The sequence below is a fragment of the Aplysia californica genome, unplaced genomic scaffold (assembly GCF_000002075.1).
Source record: "Aplysia californica isolate F4 #8 unplaced genomic scaffold, AplCal3.0 scaffold00317, whole genome shotgun sequence".
In the NCBI taxonomy this organism is placed as follows: Eukaryota; Metazoa; Mollusca; class Gastropoda; order Aplysiida; family Aplysiidae; genus Aplysia; species Aplysia californica.
Window position 1 is genome coordinate 279,121 of NW_004797587.1, and position 17,842 is coordinate 296,962.

The 17,842-nt window shown below is 38.4% G+C and overlaps 1 protein-coding gene across 3 annotated transcripts; it reads left to right on the top strand.

The window, feature by feature from the left end:
* The first annotated feature begins 1,397 nt into the window (after window positions 1-1,397).
* Window positions 1,398-12,494, top strand: LOC101864534 (C-factor). 3 transcript variants are annotated; one of them, XM_013084782.2, is made up of 6 exons: window positions 1,398-1,573; window positions 3,195-3,323; window positions 5,065-5,269; window positions 8,398-8,488; window positions 10,241-10,418; window positions 11,910-12,494. In XM_013084782.2, the coding sequence occupies exons 2-6, from the start codon at window positions 3,299-3,301 to the stop codon at window positions 12,188-12,190; spliced, it is 780 nt and encodes a 259-aa protein (XP_012940236.1). In that variant the 5' UTR covers window positions 1,398-1,573; window positions 3,195-3,298; the 3' UTR covers window positions 12,191-12,494. The 3 variants fall into 3 exon arrangements, with proteins under 3 accessions (XP_012940236.1, XP_012940235.1, XP_005102261.1); XM_013084781.2 differs by having other exon boundaries at window positions 1,398-1,560; window positions 3,120-3,323; XM_005102204.3 differs by having other exon boundaries at window positions 1,398-1,560.
* Window positions 12,495-17,842: the final 5,348 nt, after the last annotated feature.

Here is a 17,842-nt window from a genome sequence, read left to right on the forward strand (position 1 = left end):
AGTAAGATTCTTGTGTCATATCTACAGGCCATATCTGGTCCCGTTTCACTTTGATTACCCTGTCAAACAAGTCAGCCTTCGCCCCTGTTGGCAACTACAGGCCTTAGATTTAAAACAAAACAACTTCCTTGCCCGAAACGAATGATCAACAGAATGCTGAAATTTGTTTTATAACGCAATAAATAACTCATCAAGCGCATGTTGTGCATTAATCTAATAGTCGTTAACTAGATCTACACTTTAAACAGAGAAGTTAAAATGACAGCATGAAACCTTCATAGACTTGTACTATAGGCCTACAGTGAAACTGTGATATAACGGGGTCTGATCTTCGATTTCGTTGAATCCGAGTTTTAATGTAATGCGTAACACACGGCAATATCTACCTCACAGACCAACCCACAATTCATTACATGGATGTACATTTATGTCTAAATAGCCTTTCATTTTCCAGTAAATGAAAAACCACGAAAGGCAGTAATTATATCTTGTGAAATTACACAATATAAAATAAGAATAATATTATCATTATTATTTCCTGCTGGTATCATATAGGACATAATAGGAATAACCCTATAGGCCTACATAGGAATTTTAACTAGGATGAGAGAGAGAGAGAGAGAGAGAGAGAGAGAGAGAGAGAGAGAGAGAGAGAGAGAGAGAGAGAGAGAGAGAGAGAGAGAGAGAGAGACGGAAGAGAAAGAGTTTGTATGTATGTTTGTGTGTGTATGTGTTTGTGTGTGTGTGTGTGTGTGTGTGTGTGTGTGTGTGTGTGTGTGTGTGTGTGTGTGTGTGATTGTGTGTGTGTTCGTGCGATTGTATGTGCGTGCAATTGTGTGATGTGTGCATGTGTGTGTGTGTGTGTGTGTGTGTGTGTGTGTGTGTGTGTGTGAGAGAGAGAGAGAGAGAGAGAGAGAGAGAGAGAGAGAGAGGGGTGGAGAGAGAAAGAGAGAGAGAGAGAAATAACTAATTTTTAAAAAGTAAGACAAATGGACACGATTTAAGATGGCACCAATAACTCCCCAATGCCCCCAAAACTGACCTGCTCCTGACCACCGCGTCGTGACACAATTATTATGCTGCACTTTTTACATCATATTATTGTATTATAAAAGTAGCGAAATAGACTAGGCCAATTGGCGTCTGTTTTGCAGCGATTGTTGCCTACCAGTTGAATATAGTTGTTGTTTGTTGTTGTTGTTGTTTTAGTCATTTCCTATTCTCATATTTCGAATGCATCTTTCTGCAGGTATTCCATGTATCCCATTCAGGCCTTGGCTGAGTCTGACTGGCTTGGTCGAGGCAAACTGCCTCCTAAATTATCTAAATTGTGCAATCATGTGTAACAATAAATAAATGCAACAAAAAACATTTGAAATAACTCGAACATAAAATTGTACGAACAAAACTCCTTTATAAAATCTAGGAAAACCAGCTAGCAGTACAGTAAGGTTACTTTCGTTTCTGAAGGTAGTCCAATCATTGTGTAATCAGCTGGGAAGTCAGCCGCTGTTGCTGCAGGAAAAGTCACACGACCACGACCTACTGCAACTGTGCCGGGTACCAGAACACAGTATTTGCTGCCCGTTTTGTGTGGTTTTTTTCATTAGTCGTGGAATTTGGAAGAGGATTCTAAAAACAAAGAAGTGATCTCCCCAGCCCCAAGCCAAGTCCCAAGCCCAAGCCTCAATATTTTGATAGGCTTTGCTATTTTAATTATAATAATTGTCGTGTAATCCAGGCCTAAGACCTAAGACTTCCTAACCTAAGTGTCCTAAGTGTAAGTGTAAGTGTAAGTTCAGAGTTGCCTCCCCCCCCCCACCCCCTTTATAATTAAATACTTGGTAAAAGTGCATTTTAGGTGCGTAAATTATTAGACTCAATGTACAACAAAAACACGTAAATTACTTCGAAGGCCAAATTACTTACATGACGTTTGTAGCACATTAGACATTAGGGTATCTTGTATTCCGTTGGTCAGGGGCCGTTTAAATATAATCTTATGCCTCGGAAGGGGGGTATCTTTGGCTCCTGTAAGAAAAGTGTAAGAAAGGGGGGGGGGCGGTGTCTTGAACTAATGTAATGTAATATAATCACACTTTTGTCATTTTGTGAGGTGAAAAATATTTTTGACATACTGATGAACACTGCCTTTGTTGATGATAACTAATTTCACTTTTTGTTTTCAGCATAATGATCAGTAATAATAACGGTGGATACAGTGGAATCGTGATAGTCAACTTGCTTAAAAGTCTACTCTTGCTTTCAGTCAACACCTAACTGTGGTCCCGTTTTTTACCTTCTTTGTTTAAGTAATTTTAAGTATATCTAGATATAATTTTGTTTCTGATACAGTCAACCGCTTGAGTGTTAAGCTTTTGTGGAAGGGGGTGGGATGTAAAAAAAGTGTAAGAAAGGGGGGGTCAAAAAGTCCCCAAAAAGGTGTAAAGATTATATTTGAAGAGCCCCTTAAGGTCCATGAACCATTTGTTTACATCCAGAGAAGAAATCCGGAAGTCTTTGACCAAATAAGCAGCACAAAGAGCAGGGACGCAACCTAACTGCAAAACATCAAATTATGGTAAAGTTCAGACCCAACCCCCCCATGTTTTTGTTGGGTCAGGGGGCCAAGCCCCCTTGAAACCCCCCTACTTTTGTCTCGTGGGGCCCAATCCAGCGAATAATAATTGGGGGTTGGGAACTGCCGCAAAAGCGTCATTCTTTGCTTGAATTTTGATTTTCTGGCTGTAGTGTTTCCTTCCAGTCTCACGCTTAGTTCACTCCCCAACGATTACCTAGCAATTCAGGGTCTCTGGCGTTCAGCTTTGGACTTTAATGAACGAAACTACAAAATCACCGACATTAGACCCAATGTGCAACAATAACATGTTAATTGAATAGATGCACGTTAAACAAAAATCTCATAGAGACAGTTCGGCACAACCTGTGATCTCTTCTCGTCCTATCTCGATGAATTTGTTTTTCGTAACAAGTTTCATAACGAGGACATGTTTTTTGCCATGCTAAGAACTAGATCTAGATCTATAACTGACAATTATTACCCCCTAGATCTATAAATGTGAGCATTAGCGTGTTATTTTTGTTTGGGTCTGGTAAAGTGCTTCGTCAAGTATTGAGTCTAATAATTTACGCTCCTAAAATGAACTTTTACTCAATTCTCTGAAACAACCAAGAACAAAACAAAAGCGCACAATCCCTGCTGACGACCGCTGACGCTGGCAGTAGGCTTTGTCCAGATTCTAGAAAGGATACGTACACTGGAACAGGAGGATTTGAAATGGCTGCTGTGTGTGTTGTTCAAGGTACGGTACCAATTTAATAATAAGTGTAGTCTCCGTCAAAGATCACACCACTTACGAGAATATGACCGACGCGTTTGTTACCCCAAACATCGCACTTGCGTCTGAGCTCTCCACCAAAACTAACGTCACTTGCTGGATGGGAAGGGCCACACATTCCTCCAGGATCACATTGAACTGTGGACTCTTCCTTCCATTGCCGCAGTAAATTTGCAAGACAGACTAAATTTTAATTGGTGTGGTCGCAACGTAATGATGTGTAACGACAAAGGTGGGGGAACTTGGTCAGAGATGGAGAGCAAATTTTGGACTGATATAAGGGGATGTAGGGGCAATTGGATAAACGTAGAACTTGAGACTCATGATCCGATAGGATAGTACGTGTAAATGGCGTGCCTCAAGCCACTGTGATAATGGGTCATCAAGGTTGACAACTCTGCTCGCCACATATATCATAAACCCACCCAGGGGTCACGTCAATTCATTTCAGAGTGAAGGGAGACCATTTTACCAGTTGTGGGCCTTAACATCGGTCACCGTAGTTTCTTCCCTTGGTCCTTTGGCTAAGATGCCGCATTTTCCTTGCTCCGGGATCTTAGGCGGAGACTACTGTACTTCCTGTTTAAATTTAGCTATGACTAATGGACACGGTTTCACTTTGGATAACCAGTTTGGAAAGTAGTATTTGATACATATATATATATTGATAATGGAAACTCTGGTCCAGTAACCATGCCATAATGATTTTTTAAATTAAAAAGGCTGTGTGCTTTGCTTTGGACTGTGAACTTACTTCTTTACATAATGGAAGAACTGACTTCGGATGAGTTTATGTCATGGGGGGGGGGGGGTGAAAAATAGATTTAAAAACCATTTATAATAAATTGTAAAGAAGATCCCAGGTGCTGGGACCTGAGAAAAAATCAACTTAAGCCAAAGATCAACTCAAACGAGTTCAACACAAGCGGCGTCGACTGTATTAGGTAATTCCTGTCGACACCATCATCAGACTTTCCTGACTATTATTATTATTTGCTGTAGTTTGCTGTCACTCATCAGAACTGTCCATAATAATGGCAATGGTGTTATATATATATATATATGCTTTAACAATAATGTCAGGCTTTCATTCATTTCCCTGGTTGTGACTTTATTGTCAGAGTCTGTATAATAAGGCATCTCAGCTGCTAGAAGAAGAAGTTCAACTCGAAGAGTTGAGTAGCACTTGATTCTTAGATGATGGTGAGAACTCAAGCTTGAGGGAACTGTGATAGTTGTGAAAATGATGTACGGAACTGGAGAGTGATCCAGAATCAGAAAGCGTGTTCTAATGGGAATGGCAAACCATATCAGGACCAGAAACCTGTATTAAAAAAAAAAATTTATTCAATCTTACTAATTCATTTTTCCCTTATTAAATTGGTACAAAACTCTACTGTGTGTGTTTTCACGGAATAATGCAATGTTGTAGGGGTTAAAAATCTGAGGCAAGGTGCACCAGGCTTAGGTGCCTGGAAAATACTCTTGCATGGAAATGGGTTGCAAAAACTCAGGGTTTAAAGAGTTTAGTGGCTGTAATAACATGACATGCATCATGTATCATCTGTTAAGCACTTGCAAGTCTTTTGCAATAAGTGGCGTGATTCAGCTTAAAAAACACAACAACTGTCTATTACTACTATATTTTCCTTTTGTTTCTGCAACTGATAATTTAAAAGTAAATTCAAATAACCTCTAATTGCAGGTGCCAGTCGTGGAATTGGTCTTCAGTTTTGCAGTGCTCTTCTGAGCAGAAATGTGTGCAAAGTCATCGCTACTTGCAGGAATCCCAGTCAGTCTGAAGGCCTGCTGAATCTGAAGGACAAACATCAACACTCTCTGTCAGTCTTACCTCTTGATATGACAAATGAGGCAGATATAATTTCTGCTGCTCAAGAAGTTAGTAACAGGTGTGTGTGGATCAAGTTTTGTAGCCTTACATTTTGCTAATTTGTATGATCGCTTGAGATAAATCAGTGCCTCAAACTTGAGTAATTACCTCTCTTTAAGTTTATGTTAAATTAAAAATCCATGACTAATTAATACTCAAATCATGTTACTGGTTTCCTGAAAACTTTTTATCAGGCAAACAAAACCCCTTGTTCTTTATAAAATAATGGGAGAAGACAGAAAGTTCATCCATGGTTCGTTAAACTGTTTTCACTGCATGCCGATAGACTTCAGCAATCGTTGCAGAACGAGAAAAACGTTGACCTTTTTCTTCCTGTTATGCCTAATATATAGAATAACACCCTCAGAGTAATTGTGATATGAAGAGTAAGAAGGAAAGATTCACTAGAGAGAAGCTGCCGTTTTGATCCACAGCTTTTTTAACCCTCTGTAATTTGAGGTATACATATATAAAGTGTAACAATCTAAAAATATAGAAAACAATCCAAGTCTTTAAATGAATTCAGTTATTATCACAATAAATCAGATAATATGTTGGTGATAAAGTTACCATAGCAGATTCAGAGGGTGTTCAATTGTTTAGGTACTGTTTTAACTGAAAGTGAACGCAGAGGGATATTTTTAACTCTTTCGCTACGTATTATTTTCGGCTTGTGGACGAATTCTTTTCGGGAGGGCGAAATGAGATGATGACTAGTGCGCAGTTCACAGGTCTTTGGGGCCATAAATTCAAATAAATATCAACATACTATATACCAACATTTTCAGTATGGTTTGTAGAATACACCTGCATTATTTATTTGCGTATTTTTCAACTTTGGTTCCTGTAAGAGGCGATTATGCAACACAATTGTGATTGGATGCGGATAAAATTGGAAAATAAAAAAATTATAATCTCAGGTGAAACTAAAAAAACATGTTTGCACCTAGTCAAATGATACCTCAAAATAACCATAACTGTATATAGAACAGGAAAATATTGAAAAATGTGCAGTTATTTACATACATTCCATAATATTTGTACATTTGGATCATAACATCCGATATTGAAAAAAAATAATTTTAGAAATAATTTTGAAAAAAGGATCACAAACAGAAAAAAATATGTGTAACTTATATGGGATTATTCAGAATTGCACTTGGAATAAACCTATACATGTCTTGAGTGGTACTTTTTGATTAATTTCACCCAAAAGTAGTGATTTTGGGGAGAAAAAAATATTTTGACTCTTTAGATCTAGGCCTAGATCTAGCACTCAAAAATATTGATTTCTCAATTACAGTGCACTGGCAATTTGCGTCCAATAGTATCAATATTATAAAGAAGAGTCCTACACTTCTTTAGTGAGCAAAATAATTATACATTTTGTTGTGTAAAAGTACTAAGAATGGTGTCTGGGCTATAATTTGGGCTTCGCGATAAAACAAAGTCGAATAAACTACGAAATCATGTTTGAAAACTGAATCAAAACTTCCGATTTTCGGTGGAAACGCTTGACCCGGAAGTCAACATTATATTATGACCTTTATTTTAACATGGATAAGTGGATTGGAATAGAAACCAAGCTAAAATTGAACGTCGGTTCTCGAGCCGCCGGGGGCGGCTTAACGTACTGACGGCACTTGAGCCGCGCCGCCCCCCACGGCTCGGCGTAGCGAATGATTTAAAAAAGAAGAAAATAGAATGCATGTTAATTCAGTGGTGTCCACTGAACAGCAACCCAGATCATAAGATCAACCTCGTCTAACCGAAACCGAAGCTCCTTTTTAATGGAAATTTCCTGTTTAGACACCCTTTAACAGCAACCTTTGCCGTTAACAACAACCCTCTGCTGCTAGCACCATAAATTGTCCGACTAAACTATTTTTTAATGATTCAAACAGTTTGGCCTATCATATCCGTGTGTGTGTGTGTGTGTGTGTGTGTGTGTATGTGTGTGTGTGTGTGTGTGTGTGTGTGTGTGTGTGTGTGTGTGTGTACACATCAACCTTCTCTGGTTCTTCATTCAATACTTGCTTGGGCCAAAAATACACTACCCTGAGTGCAGGAGCTCAGTTCACATGCTCTAGCCAAGATCCACTTTCATTAAAGTCTCCCAGCTGGTTAAGAGGGGGCAGCTAAGGCCCCTGTGCATAATCTTACAGCTCTGCAATTGAGCACTGGCCTACTTTAGTGGACAAGCTCTAGCTGAACTGAACCTTGGCCACTGATGCTGCTTTTGTATGGCTTGCTTCCCAAATGTGTTGCAGTTTATACCAGTTCATCTAAGAAAGAAGTAAATCTTTTTTTATCATCTCAAAGGGAAAGTCGAGAAGATTAAAAAGGTTTGAATATCTACGATTTTTTATTACATTTGATGGCAGATGTGACCTCGAAAACCAAAAAAAAACAAAACAACCAAAAACAGAATTGCCATAGAAAAGGATAGTTTCATTAAAATGATTCTGTTATAAATAAAAGAAACATCTCAATGGCAGTAATCACATGGGTGGTATAAGGCAATGTGTGAATAAACCTTCTACTCAGCTGTGAGTGCTGGACAATTATCAAGGATAGTGAAGATAAAATAGAAGCAACAGAAATGTGGTTTCTCAGGAATTTGTTGAAGGTTTCATTAGAGGAAAAATCAAATGAAGTAGTGCTGAAACTTTCAGCGTGAAAGAGGCTTGCATTGGCTGCTCACTAATCAAAACAATTTGGAAGAAACAAATGTAGTTCTTTGGACACTTGGATTGACATAATAGGCCTTGAACATCTTGCTCTCACTGAAAAAAACAGACAGCTAAAGAGGAAGAAAAAGACAAAAAGTAACTTGCCTTGAGAACTTGAACAGAGGAGTGAAGAGAAAAGACCAGGATAATAATATATACACATTGTTTTTTGTTTGTTTAAAGAGCATCTATGAGCAGAGAAATTAATGGCGAACCACCATTGTCAATGTCTGTTTCAATGGCAATGTAAGAATGTGATCTAGATGCTTTCATTATATAAACTAGAATGTTTTGGAAGGGTGAAGAAACTAGAATAGAAGCTTGAGTGTGTCAGTCCATGGGTTAAAATGACTCTTTAATGTTTTCCACGTCAACTGTGATAACACTGAGTATCATGAGGATATTGAATTCACAGGTATGGGAAAGTTGATTTACTGATAAACTGTGCTGGAATGTTGCACCCTTCAGGTAGAGGAGAAACAAGCTTGAAGTCAGTTTCTCAAGAGGTAAGTGATTTTTTACATTCATGTAAGTCCTTTGGTTATGAATGTAACAAGACTTGCAGTTCTATAAATTTTTTTTCTCCAATATCCTGGTACTAAATGTAATCTTTGTAGAAATGACTAAGCCTCCAGCGACAACGTCTATGATGTAGTGGTACGGCATTTCGCCATTGCACCCAGAAAACAAGCATGAGGCTGATTCCTATGTAGGGAGAATTTTGTCGAATGTCTTCGTATTTCCCTTCCAAGAACAATCAGTATTATATCGCCTACCTTGGGACCAGCATGATTTTGGCAGTACAGCTGGACTGGCGGTACAATGAGGTTTTCATGTCCTTTGTTAAATGCATGTAGCACTAACTGCACAACGATCTGTCATTTGAGCATGAGTCTTTGAACTAAATAAAAGCCCCACCGGAGTGTGCCAGCCTGTAAGTTATTTTGGGTTGATTTCTGGCTACACCAGATATTTTGCCGGAGGGGGGGTTTGAGATGGCAGGGTTCCTTTAAAGTTGCATCAGGCGACCTAAAAATGTTATTCCAATTACAAAAAAAAAGACCAAAGGCATCAAGTGGGTAGCGAAATTTGGTGCTGAATTAAAGCCATGTTTTATTTTAATTGTACTCTTCTACATTGTACATTGTATTGTGTTCACTTATGACATGCTTTATCACTGTAGATTTACCCATATTGCCTATCTGATCTAGACTTGGGCCTAGCTCGTAGAGACTTGTGTGTGAAATATTGTTAAGCAACCACCGAGTGGATGTGCCCTGCGCCGGGTATAGCTTAGTGTATACTGTGTAGTTCTGATGGCCAGTTTGCTGGTGGTCATCCAGTGCCAGATCTGCGGCAGACATCGGCGATCATGCTTCTCCATTAAGTCCTTTGCTTGGTCGCTCTTACAAAATCTAGATTTCCCCGATCTTTCCCCCTTACCCATCTGTTAGGGTTCCTTAAGTAGGTTGCTCTAGGCATACCCCTGCCTCGTTTGCCTTCAATTTTGCCAGTGAGAGCTAGATGTTCAAGACCTTTATGTCTATTCAGGTGTCCCAAAAACTACATTTGTCATTTCCTGATTGTTTTTAACCGTGAGCGTCCCATGTGGGCTTTCAAGCACAACCTCATTTAGCGGTACAACAGGATAAATTTACTGTAGTTTAATAAGGACCGTACAACTGAGACAGTTGGTAGGTGGCGATGTAAAGGCGCAAATACTATGTTTATATATAGGGGATTTTTTTTGTACATTGGCAAAACCTGGCGGTATCCAGGGCTGGCAGTACCACAGGGAGGGGGGGGGGGGGTTCAACGAGGTTTGACTGTTTTATTATTATTATTATTATTATTAAAGGTCAGATGAAATCTTGCAATCTTTAAGGTGCAACAGAACTAGAGAAGGGGATGGAATCGCTTGGTTGATTGTAAATGTTTTACGCTCCCGTCGACAAACATCTACATCATTCCAGTGGGGGGGATATCTTCAACTCTGCCTGACATGGCCAACCCGGGCTGTGTGGAATATATTTTCTCAGAAGACAGATGGAGATACTTGATAAAATGACCTAAACATTAACTCACAGACACCAGTGAATCACTTGGGTACAAGAAAACCATTTAGTTTTAGAGTGATATGTGTGAGTAAAGATGCTTAGTAAGGAGTTTAAAGTCAGACTGAATGAATGCCAGATTACTACATCTACGTGTATTTTATGTAGGGATTCTGTTTTCTTTCTGATTTTTTCTTTTCTCAGGGGCTGTTGGAAACTCTGTCAACCAATGCAGTGGGGCCACTGCTCATGGCCAAACATTTCACTCCTCTCCTGATGAAAGGCGATGGACTCATCGGTACACAGAGTACAGAGAAGAAAAGTCAACACTGTGCTGTTCTGGTCAACATGAGTGCTAAGGTTGGGTCTATACAAGACAATGGTGAGTAGTGAGTAGTAGTAGAAAAGGGACTTTTGTTTTTGTAGAAACTTTAGAACTGAAAATATACATACATGTCTGAACCTGTAATTTTAAGCTACAGACTTCGGAGAGAGTGACGGAAAAATTTCGCTTTGTGGAAGTTTCTGATGTAAGCTGGATGACCGGTATGGGTGAGGGAAAGGACAAGTTCCATGTGCTTGTTAGGGCCAACTCCGATTGAGTGGGATTCTCCAGCAGACAGATGGAGAGACTTGATTTTTAAAAAAAGCTTCCTCACTAAGGAATTGAACTCAGGTCTTCTGCCTGTGGTGGCAATGAACATAACCGTTGTACCACAGAGAACAGTATGGAATGAGTTTCAATGGTGAAGTTTAAGTTGACAAAGAACACGTCTTTGAGCTGTTTCATCGATGATAATTCATGTTTGTTGTATTCCAAGCAATTCTATCTTCCTTTTTCAGTCTTCCTGGACTGCAGCAAGGTTTAACTCTTTGACCTTTAAGTTACTACAGTAATGTTTTGTGTGAGTAAGGTATTGGCTGGGAACCATAGCTTGTTTCATTATTTTCCAGAAAGAGGCACAATGAACAATAGTTTACTATTCAATGATGAGCTGGTGTTTTTATTTCTTATTGTTAGTAATGTTAGCATTTGTTGGTAATAAAATAAAACAAGTACAGTCAAACTCGGATTTAACAGGACTGGCAGTTTTTCCTTGTAATAAGCGAGTCCTGTTATAACTGTTATCAAGGGGAACTACCAGTACCATTGCACCTTCAGCTTATATTCGATTCCGCAGATCCTTTACCTGTGGGCTGTTTTGCTGACACTAAGACGGAATCTATCAGTGACCCCCAACACTATGGGGGCGGGGTTTTTGTGTTTGAACGTTTGTGTTTAGACAAGTGATCATACAAACAGGCGAAATTGTCTTGGTTGCGACAAATTTTAATAATTTGACGGATCGAAAACAAGTTCATACGCTGTGAAATCAGTTATATGATCTGAGCCTGCATTAATTGTACCCTGTAAGAGCCAGGTTCATACTACTTACACTTATAGAGAAAAAAAAACCCCAGGGATTTGATTTTTCACTGCTATCCAAGCTCCTGTAATAACAATAGAAGAGGCTGTTATAAATGGACTGGACTGTACCACCTTGCTGTTGTTCTATTTCTCATGTCTAGCAAAAAAAAATTTATTTTGCATTTTTGTATTTAACCTTCTGGCTTCTTCAAGTAGTCTTCTGATACTTTTACCAGTTTTTATGAAAGGTTTGTAACGTATCCCCTGAACTCTTTGAGATTCTGTTTCTGTCGTGGTTGGTCAGAGGGCACAGGGGGCCACTGGTAAGTCGTACTTGTTTTCTTTCTTTCCGGTGTTTCTGTCTTATTTTTCCCTGTGTTTTATGGCTGTGGATGTAGCTCCACTTGCTCAAATTGACTAGGCTTAATTCTCTTTGACTGGGAGCTTTTCCTCTTTATCTTTCAGGACTTGGAGGCTGGTACAGCTATAGAATGTCAAAAGCTGCTCTGAATATGTCGACCAAGAATCTGAGTATAGAACTTGGCAGAGGTCAGAAGAAAGTTGTTTGCATCTCTTTACATCCAGGGACGGTTGACACGGATTTATCTCGGCCATACCATAAGAATGTCAAGACACTTTTCACTGTGTCTCATTCTGTGGACTGCATGCTGAAGGTAGTCGATTCATTGTCTGTCAGTGATACTGGCAAGTTTTACACCTATGACAAGTCATTACTCCCATTTTAGTTTATTTGATGTCTTTCTCCAGCTTTATGTTACCTGTTTATGTATTTTGATGCCATGTTGATATTTAAACTGATCTTATTCTGCTAGGTCAGTACCTTTGATAGGGTTGATGTCGTCGGTATATTTATTATTACAGAGATCAGATCTGTTTCTTTCTCAGGTGAATCTATACAGTATGCAGTTGATCTGTTTGTTAAAAGTGTCACAAAGGAGAGCCTCATGTGTAACTTTTTCCCCATTGATACATCCAGTGTATACAGGTTTTTGTGTACTTCATAAATAAATATAAAGAAAACACAAGCAATCCACATGGTTTAAAGTGATTTTCGCTTGTTATGTATGTGTTGTACAATTGATCTATACAGGTATATCTTGCTATTTATGTGTATTTGTTAAGTTAATGTTAAACAAATTTCCCTAAAGGTATCAATTTATTAATTTTTTTTTTTTAAACTAGCAATTGAGACAGACCTGTACTATAAAGGCTGTTTTCGCAGAAAGAAATATTTATAACGAATTATTGCTCTAATTTTTTTCTGCATCACAACAAGGCACTGTATTTTCGTGACCTGGAAGATTCAGTGCAGAGCTGAATACTCCTGATGTTCAAACAACACGGTTGCAAGGTAGAAGTTTTACTTAAGAGTACTGCTTGTGTCCCTGTTAGAAAATAATGTGACCGATTACTCATTGCTGGACAGCCTTGTTCATGTCCTTTCGAAAATTACAAACCAGAGATTTTGATTTCATGAAATTATCCCCCGAAATTGTTTAAATCCAAACCAGCTGATTGAGCTTTGCAAGTGCACTTGTTGAAAATTTCATAACCTGTAGAATCTTAATCACAACAAAACGGATAGAAACTGATCAGTCGAAAATTTACTGAACTTTTCGCAGGCTATACAGATTTGGGAAAATATACTTATTCAATTGAAGATTAGTTGACATGGTAGAAGGACTCACCATTGAAAGTAGGTAGACAGGCATCAGGGACCAGAAGATGATGTGTTTGGTTGTATTACTGCTTCAGCAAATCAAAATTACGGATTTCCGTAAATTCACAGAAAATCTCCATGCCTGATCAAATTTGTAGGACAAGCAATTACAAAAGTGAGTGTGTGGAAGAAGGTAACCTATTTGATACTCTTGACTACACACCTCTCTGTGCTGACAAGCAAGCAAGCAATACACAGCATTGCAGAAAATTTCGCACTCTTTTCATATATGAAATACCAAGTATAAGGAAAGTTCAATACTGTGGAATCCACTTACAAGTCCTGAAATAACGAGAGGCTGTTATAAAGACACTGTTCTAAAACCCCATTTTTTTCCCATCTTTATTTTCGTAAATAAAACTCTGCTATAGCGCCATCAGACAAACACTGGAGTCGGTTATAGCGGAATATTGCTGCTGCTGTGCACAGCACATTGGCCATTTATTCGCCAGTTGAGAAACTTGTTGGTGATCTTGTGAAACAAATAACGGGATAACCCACGTGTGCCAACAACGAAGGTCAGAGCGAATGAGTGGGGAGGGTGTGGCATGTGCAGACAAGCAGAACGCATCGTGTGATAGGCCAGCCTAGTCTAGATTATCTAGGTCTACCACACCTCTCACTTCTCCAATGCGGAGATGGAGAGGTCACAGCGATTTAATGGATGGAGCGATTGTGTGACACGCCCAACCAGACAGAACGCACCATAGGGAGTGGTGGGGTAGGAGACAACTACGCGGGCGAGTTAGCCTAGAGAACTTTCTTTCTGATCGCCAACGCCGTGCTGTCAACATCGCTAGCACTAGAAAAGAAATGTGATTCGATTTTTGATCAAATAAGACCTAGAGGTCATGTTGAACCAAATCAAAATCAGGGGAGATAACAAAAAGAAATAAACAACATTAGACTCATAGATTAGGCCTACTTTACTATTTCCCTTGAATTTATTACTGACTGGATGCCTTATAACGAGAATCCTGCTATAACGGACATTTCGCACCAGTCCCCTCCCTCTCGTTATGACAGGATTCCACTGTATGGAAAAGGATTTTGTTTTATAGTAACTGTTTTAGTACACTTGCAACACAATTAGGTCTAGGTCATAAAAGTGGAACGAACAGAGGTGTAAGAAAAGAACAACAAACACAAAAAAGAAAAAAGTGAGACAATAAGGACGATAGATCATAAAATGAACATATGCAGGGCCTTTTGTGTGATAAGTATAACTTACTCCACTCCATGAAAACTGGTCTTGGTCTCTTACAGTAAGCTTCACTGGAAGAAAATGTAAGCATGATAAAGAAAAACAAAAGACTCAAATCAGTTGACTTGCATGGAGTTATATTTCAAACATTTTCAAGGAAATATACGGAAGAATAGGAAACCCATCACCATGGAGCAAACCCAGACATCAGTTCTGTTAATATCATCTCTGCATGACCCCAACCCTAACCCATTCAGCAAATTTGTGCAGGAGTGCGAAGTAAATAAAGGTAGGCAGGCTACATTCATATGCTCATTGTACATAATTTACTTATTGGGGGAAAAAAAGGACGCCACAGATAAAACATGCATTAAATATATCTAAGTAGCCATTTTCATATTACAGCTTTGAGTTGCAATGAAATAAGGATGGACATGGTGCTGATGTGAAAAAAAATTGTAAAAAAAATGAGCATTTCATGCATTCATTGAAACAATTTGTATTGCGTAGGAGACGGTCTGCTTTGATGTTGCATGTCAAGGCCAATCTGAGTTGAGGTGGAGACATCCCACCAGACAGCTGAAGATACTCAATATAAAAATTTGACTTGAACATTGAACTCCAGTCCACTGCGAGCAATGGCAAAAAGCCTAACTGCCACAGAACAGATGCTGGTTTTTATGTTCTGGTCACTGCATGAAAGCATCAGCCTATTGAAATTATCAGGTGAAATGTTTTCCAGATTTCGCTCTGAAAAACCAGAAGCGAGCTAAGAATTTCTTAACAAAAGTTCAAAGCCCCCCCCCCAGCCCAGCAAAAACATGCCGCCACAGTTTTGTCTCAGAAAAGAAGAGTCTCCACCTAACTGAAAGTACTGTCAGAAAATCAAGAGCAGCAAAGACATGTGGTTATTATCATGTTAACATGAAAAACAAAGGGAAGAATCTCACAGATTGCTTAGATAAGCCCTGACACATCAACAAGTCTGAGAGGCATGGCAGTCAAGGAGTTTAAGTGTAATATTTTCTTTAGGATTAAAAAAAACAACAACCTCCATTTCTGCACAAAAATGTTTTCATGCATCTGATATTTGGAAAAGTCGATCTGGAATGTGTGCACTTAATAATTACGAATATGAACTTGGCTTGGACTCACAATTTAAATATAATTTACAAAGGGGTCTAATTGAAACAATACTGGAAGTGGTTTGTATTTACAGTCAAACCTCATCATAATTAAATTGCCGTTGGGACAAACACGAAGTTGGCGTTTTAGTAACAATGGCAGAGCCGGTATTATACCAGGTTTTTAATGCTGTCAGCGTAATTGTAATCTGATAAACAGATCTGGCTGCTCAACGTCAAGGGAAATATTTCGCTGACTGATCTGTGTGTTTGAGAAGTGTCTTTTTGTTGGTGAATTGCATGTATTTTAGAGCAGGGAGTTTTTTCTTTCTTTTTCTGAGTGTGTGTGAACAGATTCAAATTGAAATTACATCCTCTGCAGGATCAGAGGTTATTTGTCAAATGCATACTGCCTAAATTCTACAAAACAAGGTTGAGGAGATGGGATGGGCAGGAAGGAAGTAAATCAATGACAAGCACTAACTCTTACCTTTACCTCATAGAGGCATGTGTGGGAAAAAGGGAGCATATCACTGAGCAGCTGCTCAGTGGGTGCCAAGCGCAGAGTGCAGAGTGCACCTCTGGTGGTCAGTTTGCTGGCAGTGCTCCAGAGCAACTGCATTAGGAAGGACCACGAATCAGTAGGAGGATGGTGATTGAAGTTAAAGAGGCAAATATAGTATGCTAATATAGAGGTGCTCCTTTGCGTTCATCAGCAAAACCTGGCAGTATAATGAAGTTTGACTGTATGAGATAAATTTATCAAATTGCAGTCGAATAATATAGGTATTAATGAAACAATAATAATAATTATACCAAACAGTTTCAAAATGCCTCCTTCATTTGAGTGAATGACATGCAAAAAAAATTAATGAATTTTTGAGATTCAAAGAAAGAACAAAATAAAATTGATTTGTAAGTAATTGGGCCTTCATTTGACCATATCAATTCAATTTTACACATTTTCAGAATTTGGAATATGGCAAGAACAAAGCTAAACAGTTTCCACAAGCCTGAAACTAAATAATCTGCATCAACAAAATAAGAACATTGTTATTTCAACAACAAAAAATTAAAAAAATTTTTTAACAACTGCCAAATCCATCACTTTAGTTTCTTTCGTTAGTTTCACTTCTACATGAGAGAGGTTCCTTTGAAATACAAAAATATTGTTATAATACAAAAATAAAATGAAGTAAGCAGAAGGCTACATGACATGTGTAGAAATAAAACTTTGTTAATAAAAGTTTTGAAAAAAGCTATTTCTACGGCGAGCTAAAAGAATTTCTACATGGGTAAAAATTGTATAGAGACACTGAATAAAGAATTGTCACTGTCACTAGCCACCAATCCAATGTATGCTTATTTTTAAAATTTTAAAAGGAACAACAAATGATTATTTTAAAAACCTGAGAAAAAAGTTTTATTAATCTGGCGAACTTACCCTTCCCATCACATATATACCCTGTCGTAGCACAATCTTCATTCTGGAAGTATTTGTCAGTCTTCATTACATCATGCATATAAATTCTAATAACACAGACACAAACATTCTCAGACATACACAAGTACTGACATGATATTAAAAGGTACACTACCTTCCACTACCACACAGAAATGCACTAGTTTCTCCTCGGCTATAGTACATTATCAACATCACTTAATCTTTCATAAAGTCAACAGTTTTCACAACCCTACAAGCTACATTGGCACTTAAAGTGAAAGTTGTGAACATGCGGCTCACCAACTTTCAGACAGAAAATTCATGAACTATAAAAGAACAAAAACCAAAGATGTTGCATACTACAACAAACCCCAACCCCCGTATAAATAAATCTTTAAAAATCCAAAACAACCCAACCGGTATTCAAAAAGACTGAACACAAAGAATACAAACGCAAGAACACAAAAAAAAGTATGAAAACTCGGGTATTAAAAAAAGATATGGCAAAGGCAGAGGTGGGTACCGATAACAGTTAATAATCGTCCTGGGATTATACAACAAACACCTGTGCCTGAGACAGCACAGGCAACAAGCGTGTCGACTCTAACAAATTTCTTCATACAACTTAAAATTGCACCTACATCATGAGGTGCTGAGAGCACTAGTCTGTTTCTTTTCGCTCGATATTTTTAAGTTTCAGTCTTTTATAAAAAAGGACTGCCCACAGTTGTTACAGAAGTTACCACAGTAGATTTAACATGTAACATGGAGTGTATATTATATTATTACTGAGAATACAAGTATTACAAGCAGTCTTTCCACCACAGTTTTGTTAACCAGCAAATTCATTACTCTGTTATGAACAAGACCATAGACATACAGTAG

What these genes read in the sequence shown, in the direction of transcription:
- LOC101864534 (XM_013084782.2), top strand. Translation starts at nt 3,299, where the DNA reads ATGGCTGCTGTGTGTGTTGTTCAAG. An exon ending in TGCTGTGTGTGTTGTTCAAG is followed by an intron (nt 3,324 to 5,064) that starts GTACGGTACCAA and finishes CTCTAATTGCAG; the next exon opens with GTGCCAGTCGTGGAATTGGT. An exon ending in GCTCAAGAAGTTAGTAACAG is followed by an intron (nt 5,270 to 8,397) that starts GTGTGTGTGGAT and finishes TTGAATTCACAG; the next exon opens with GTATGGGAAAGTTGATTTAC.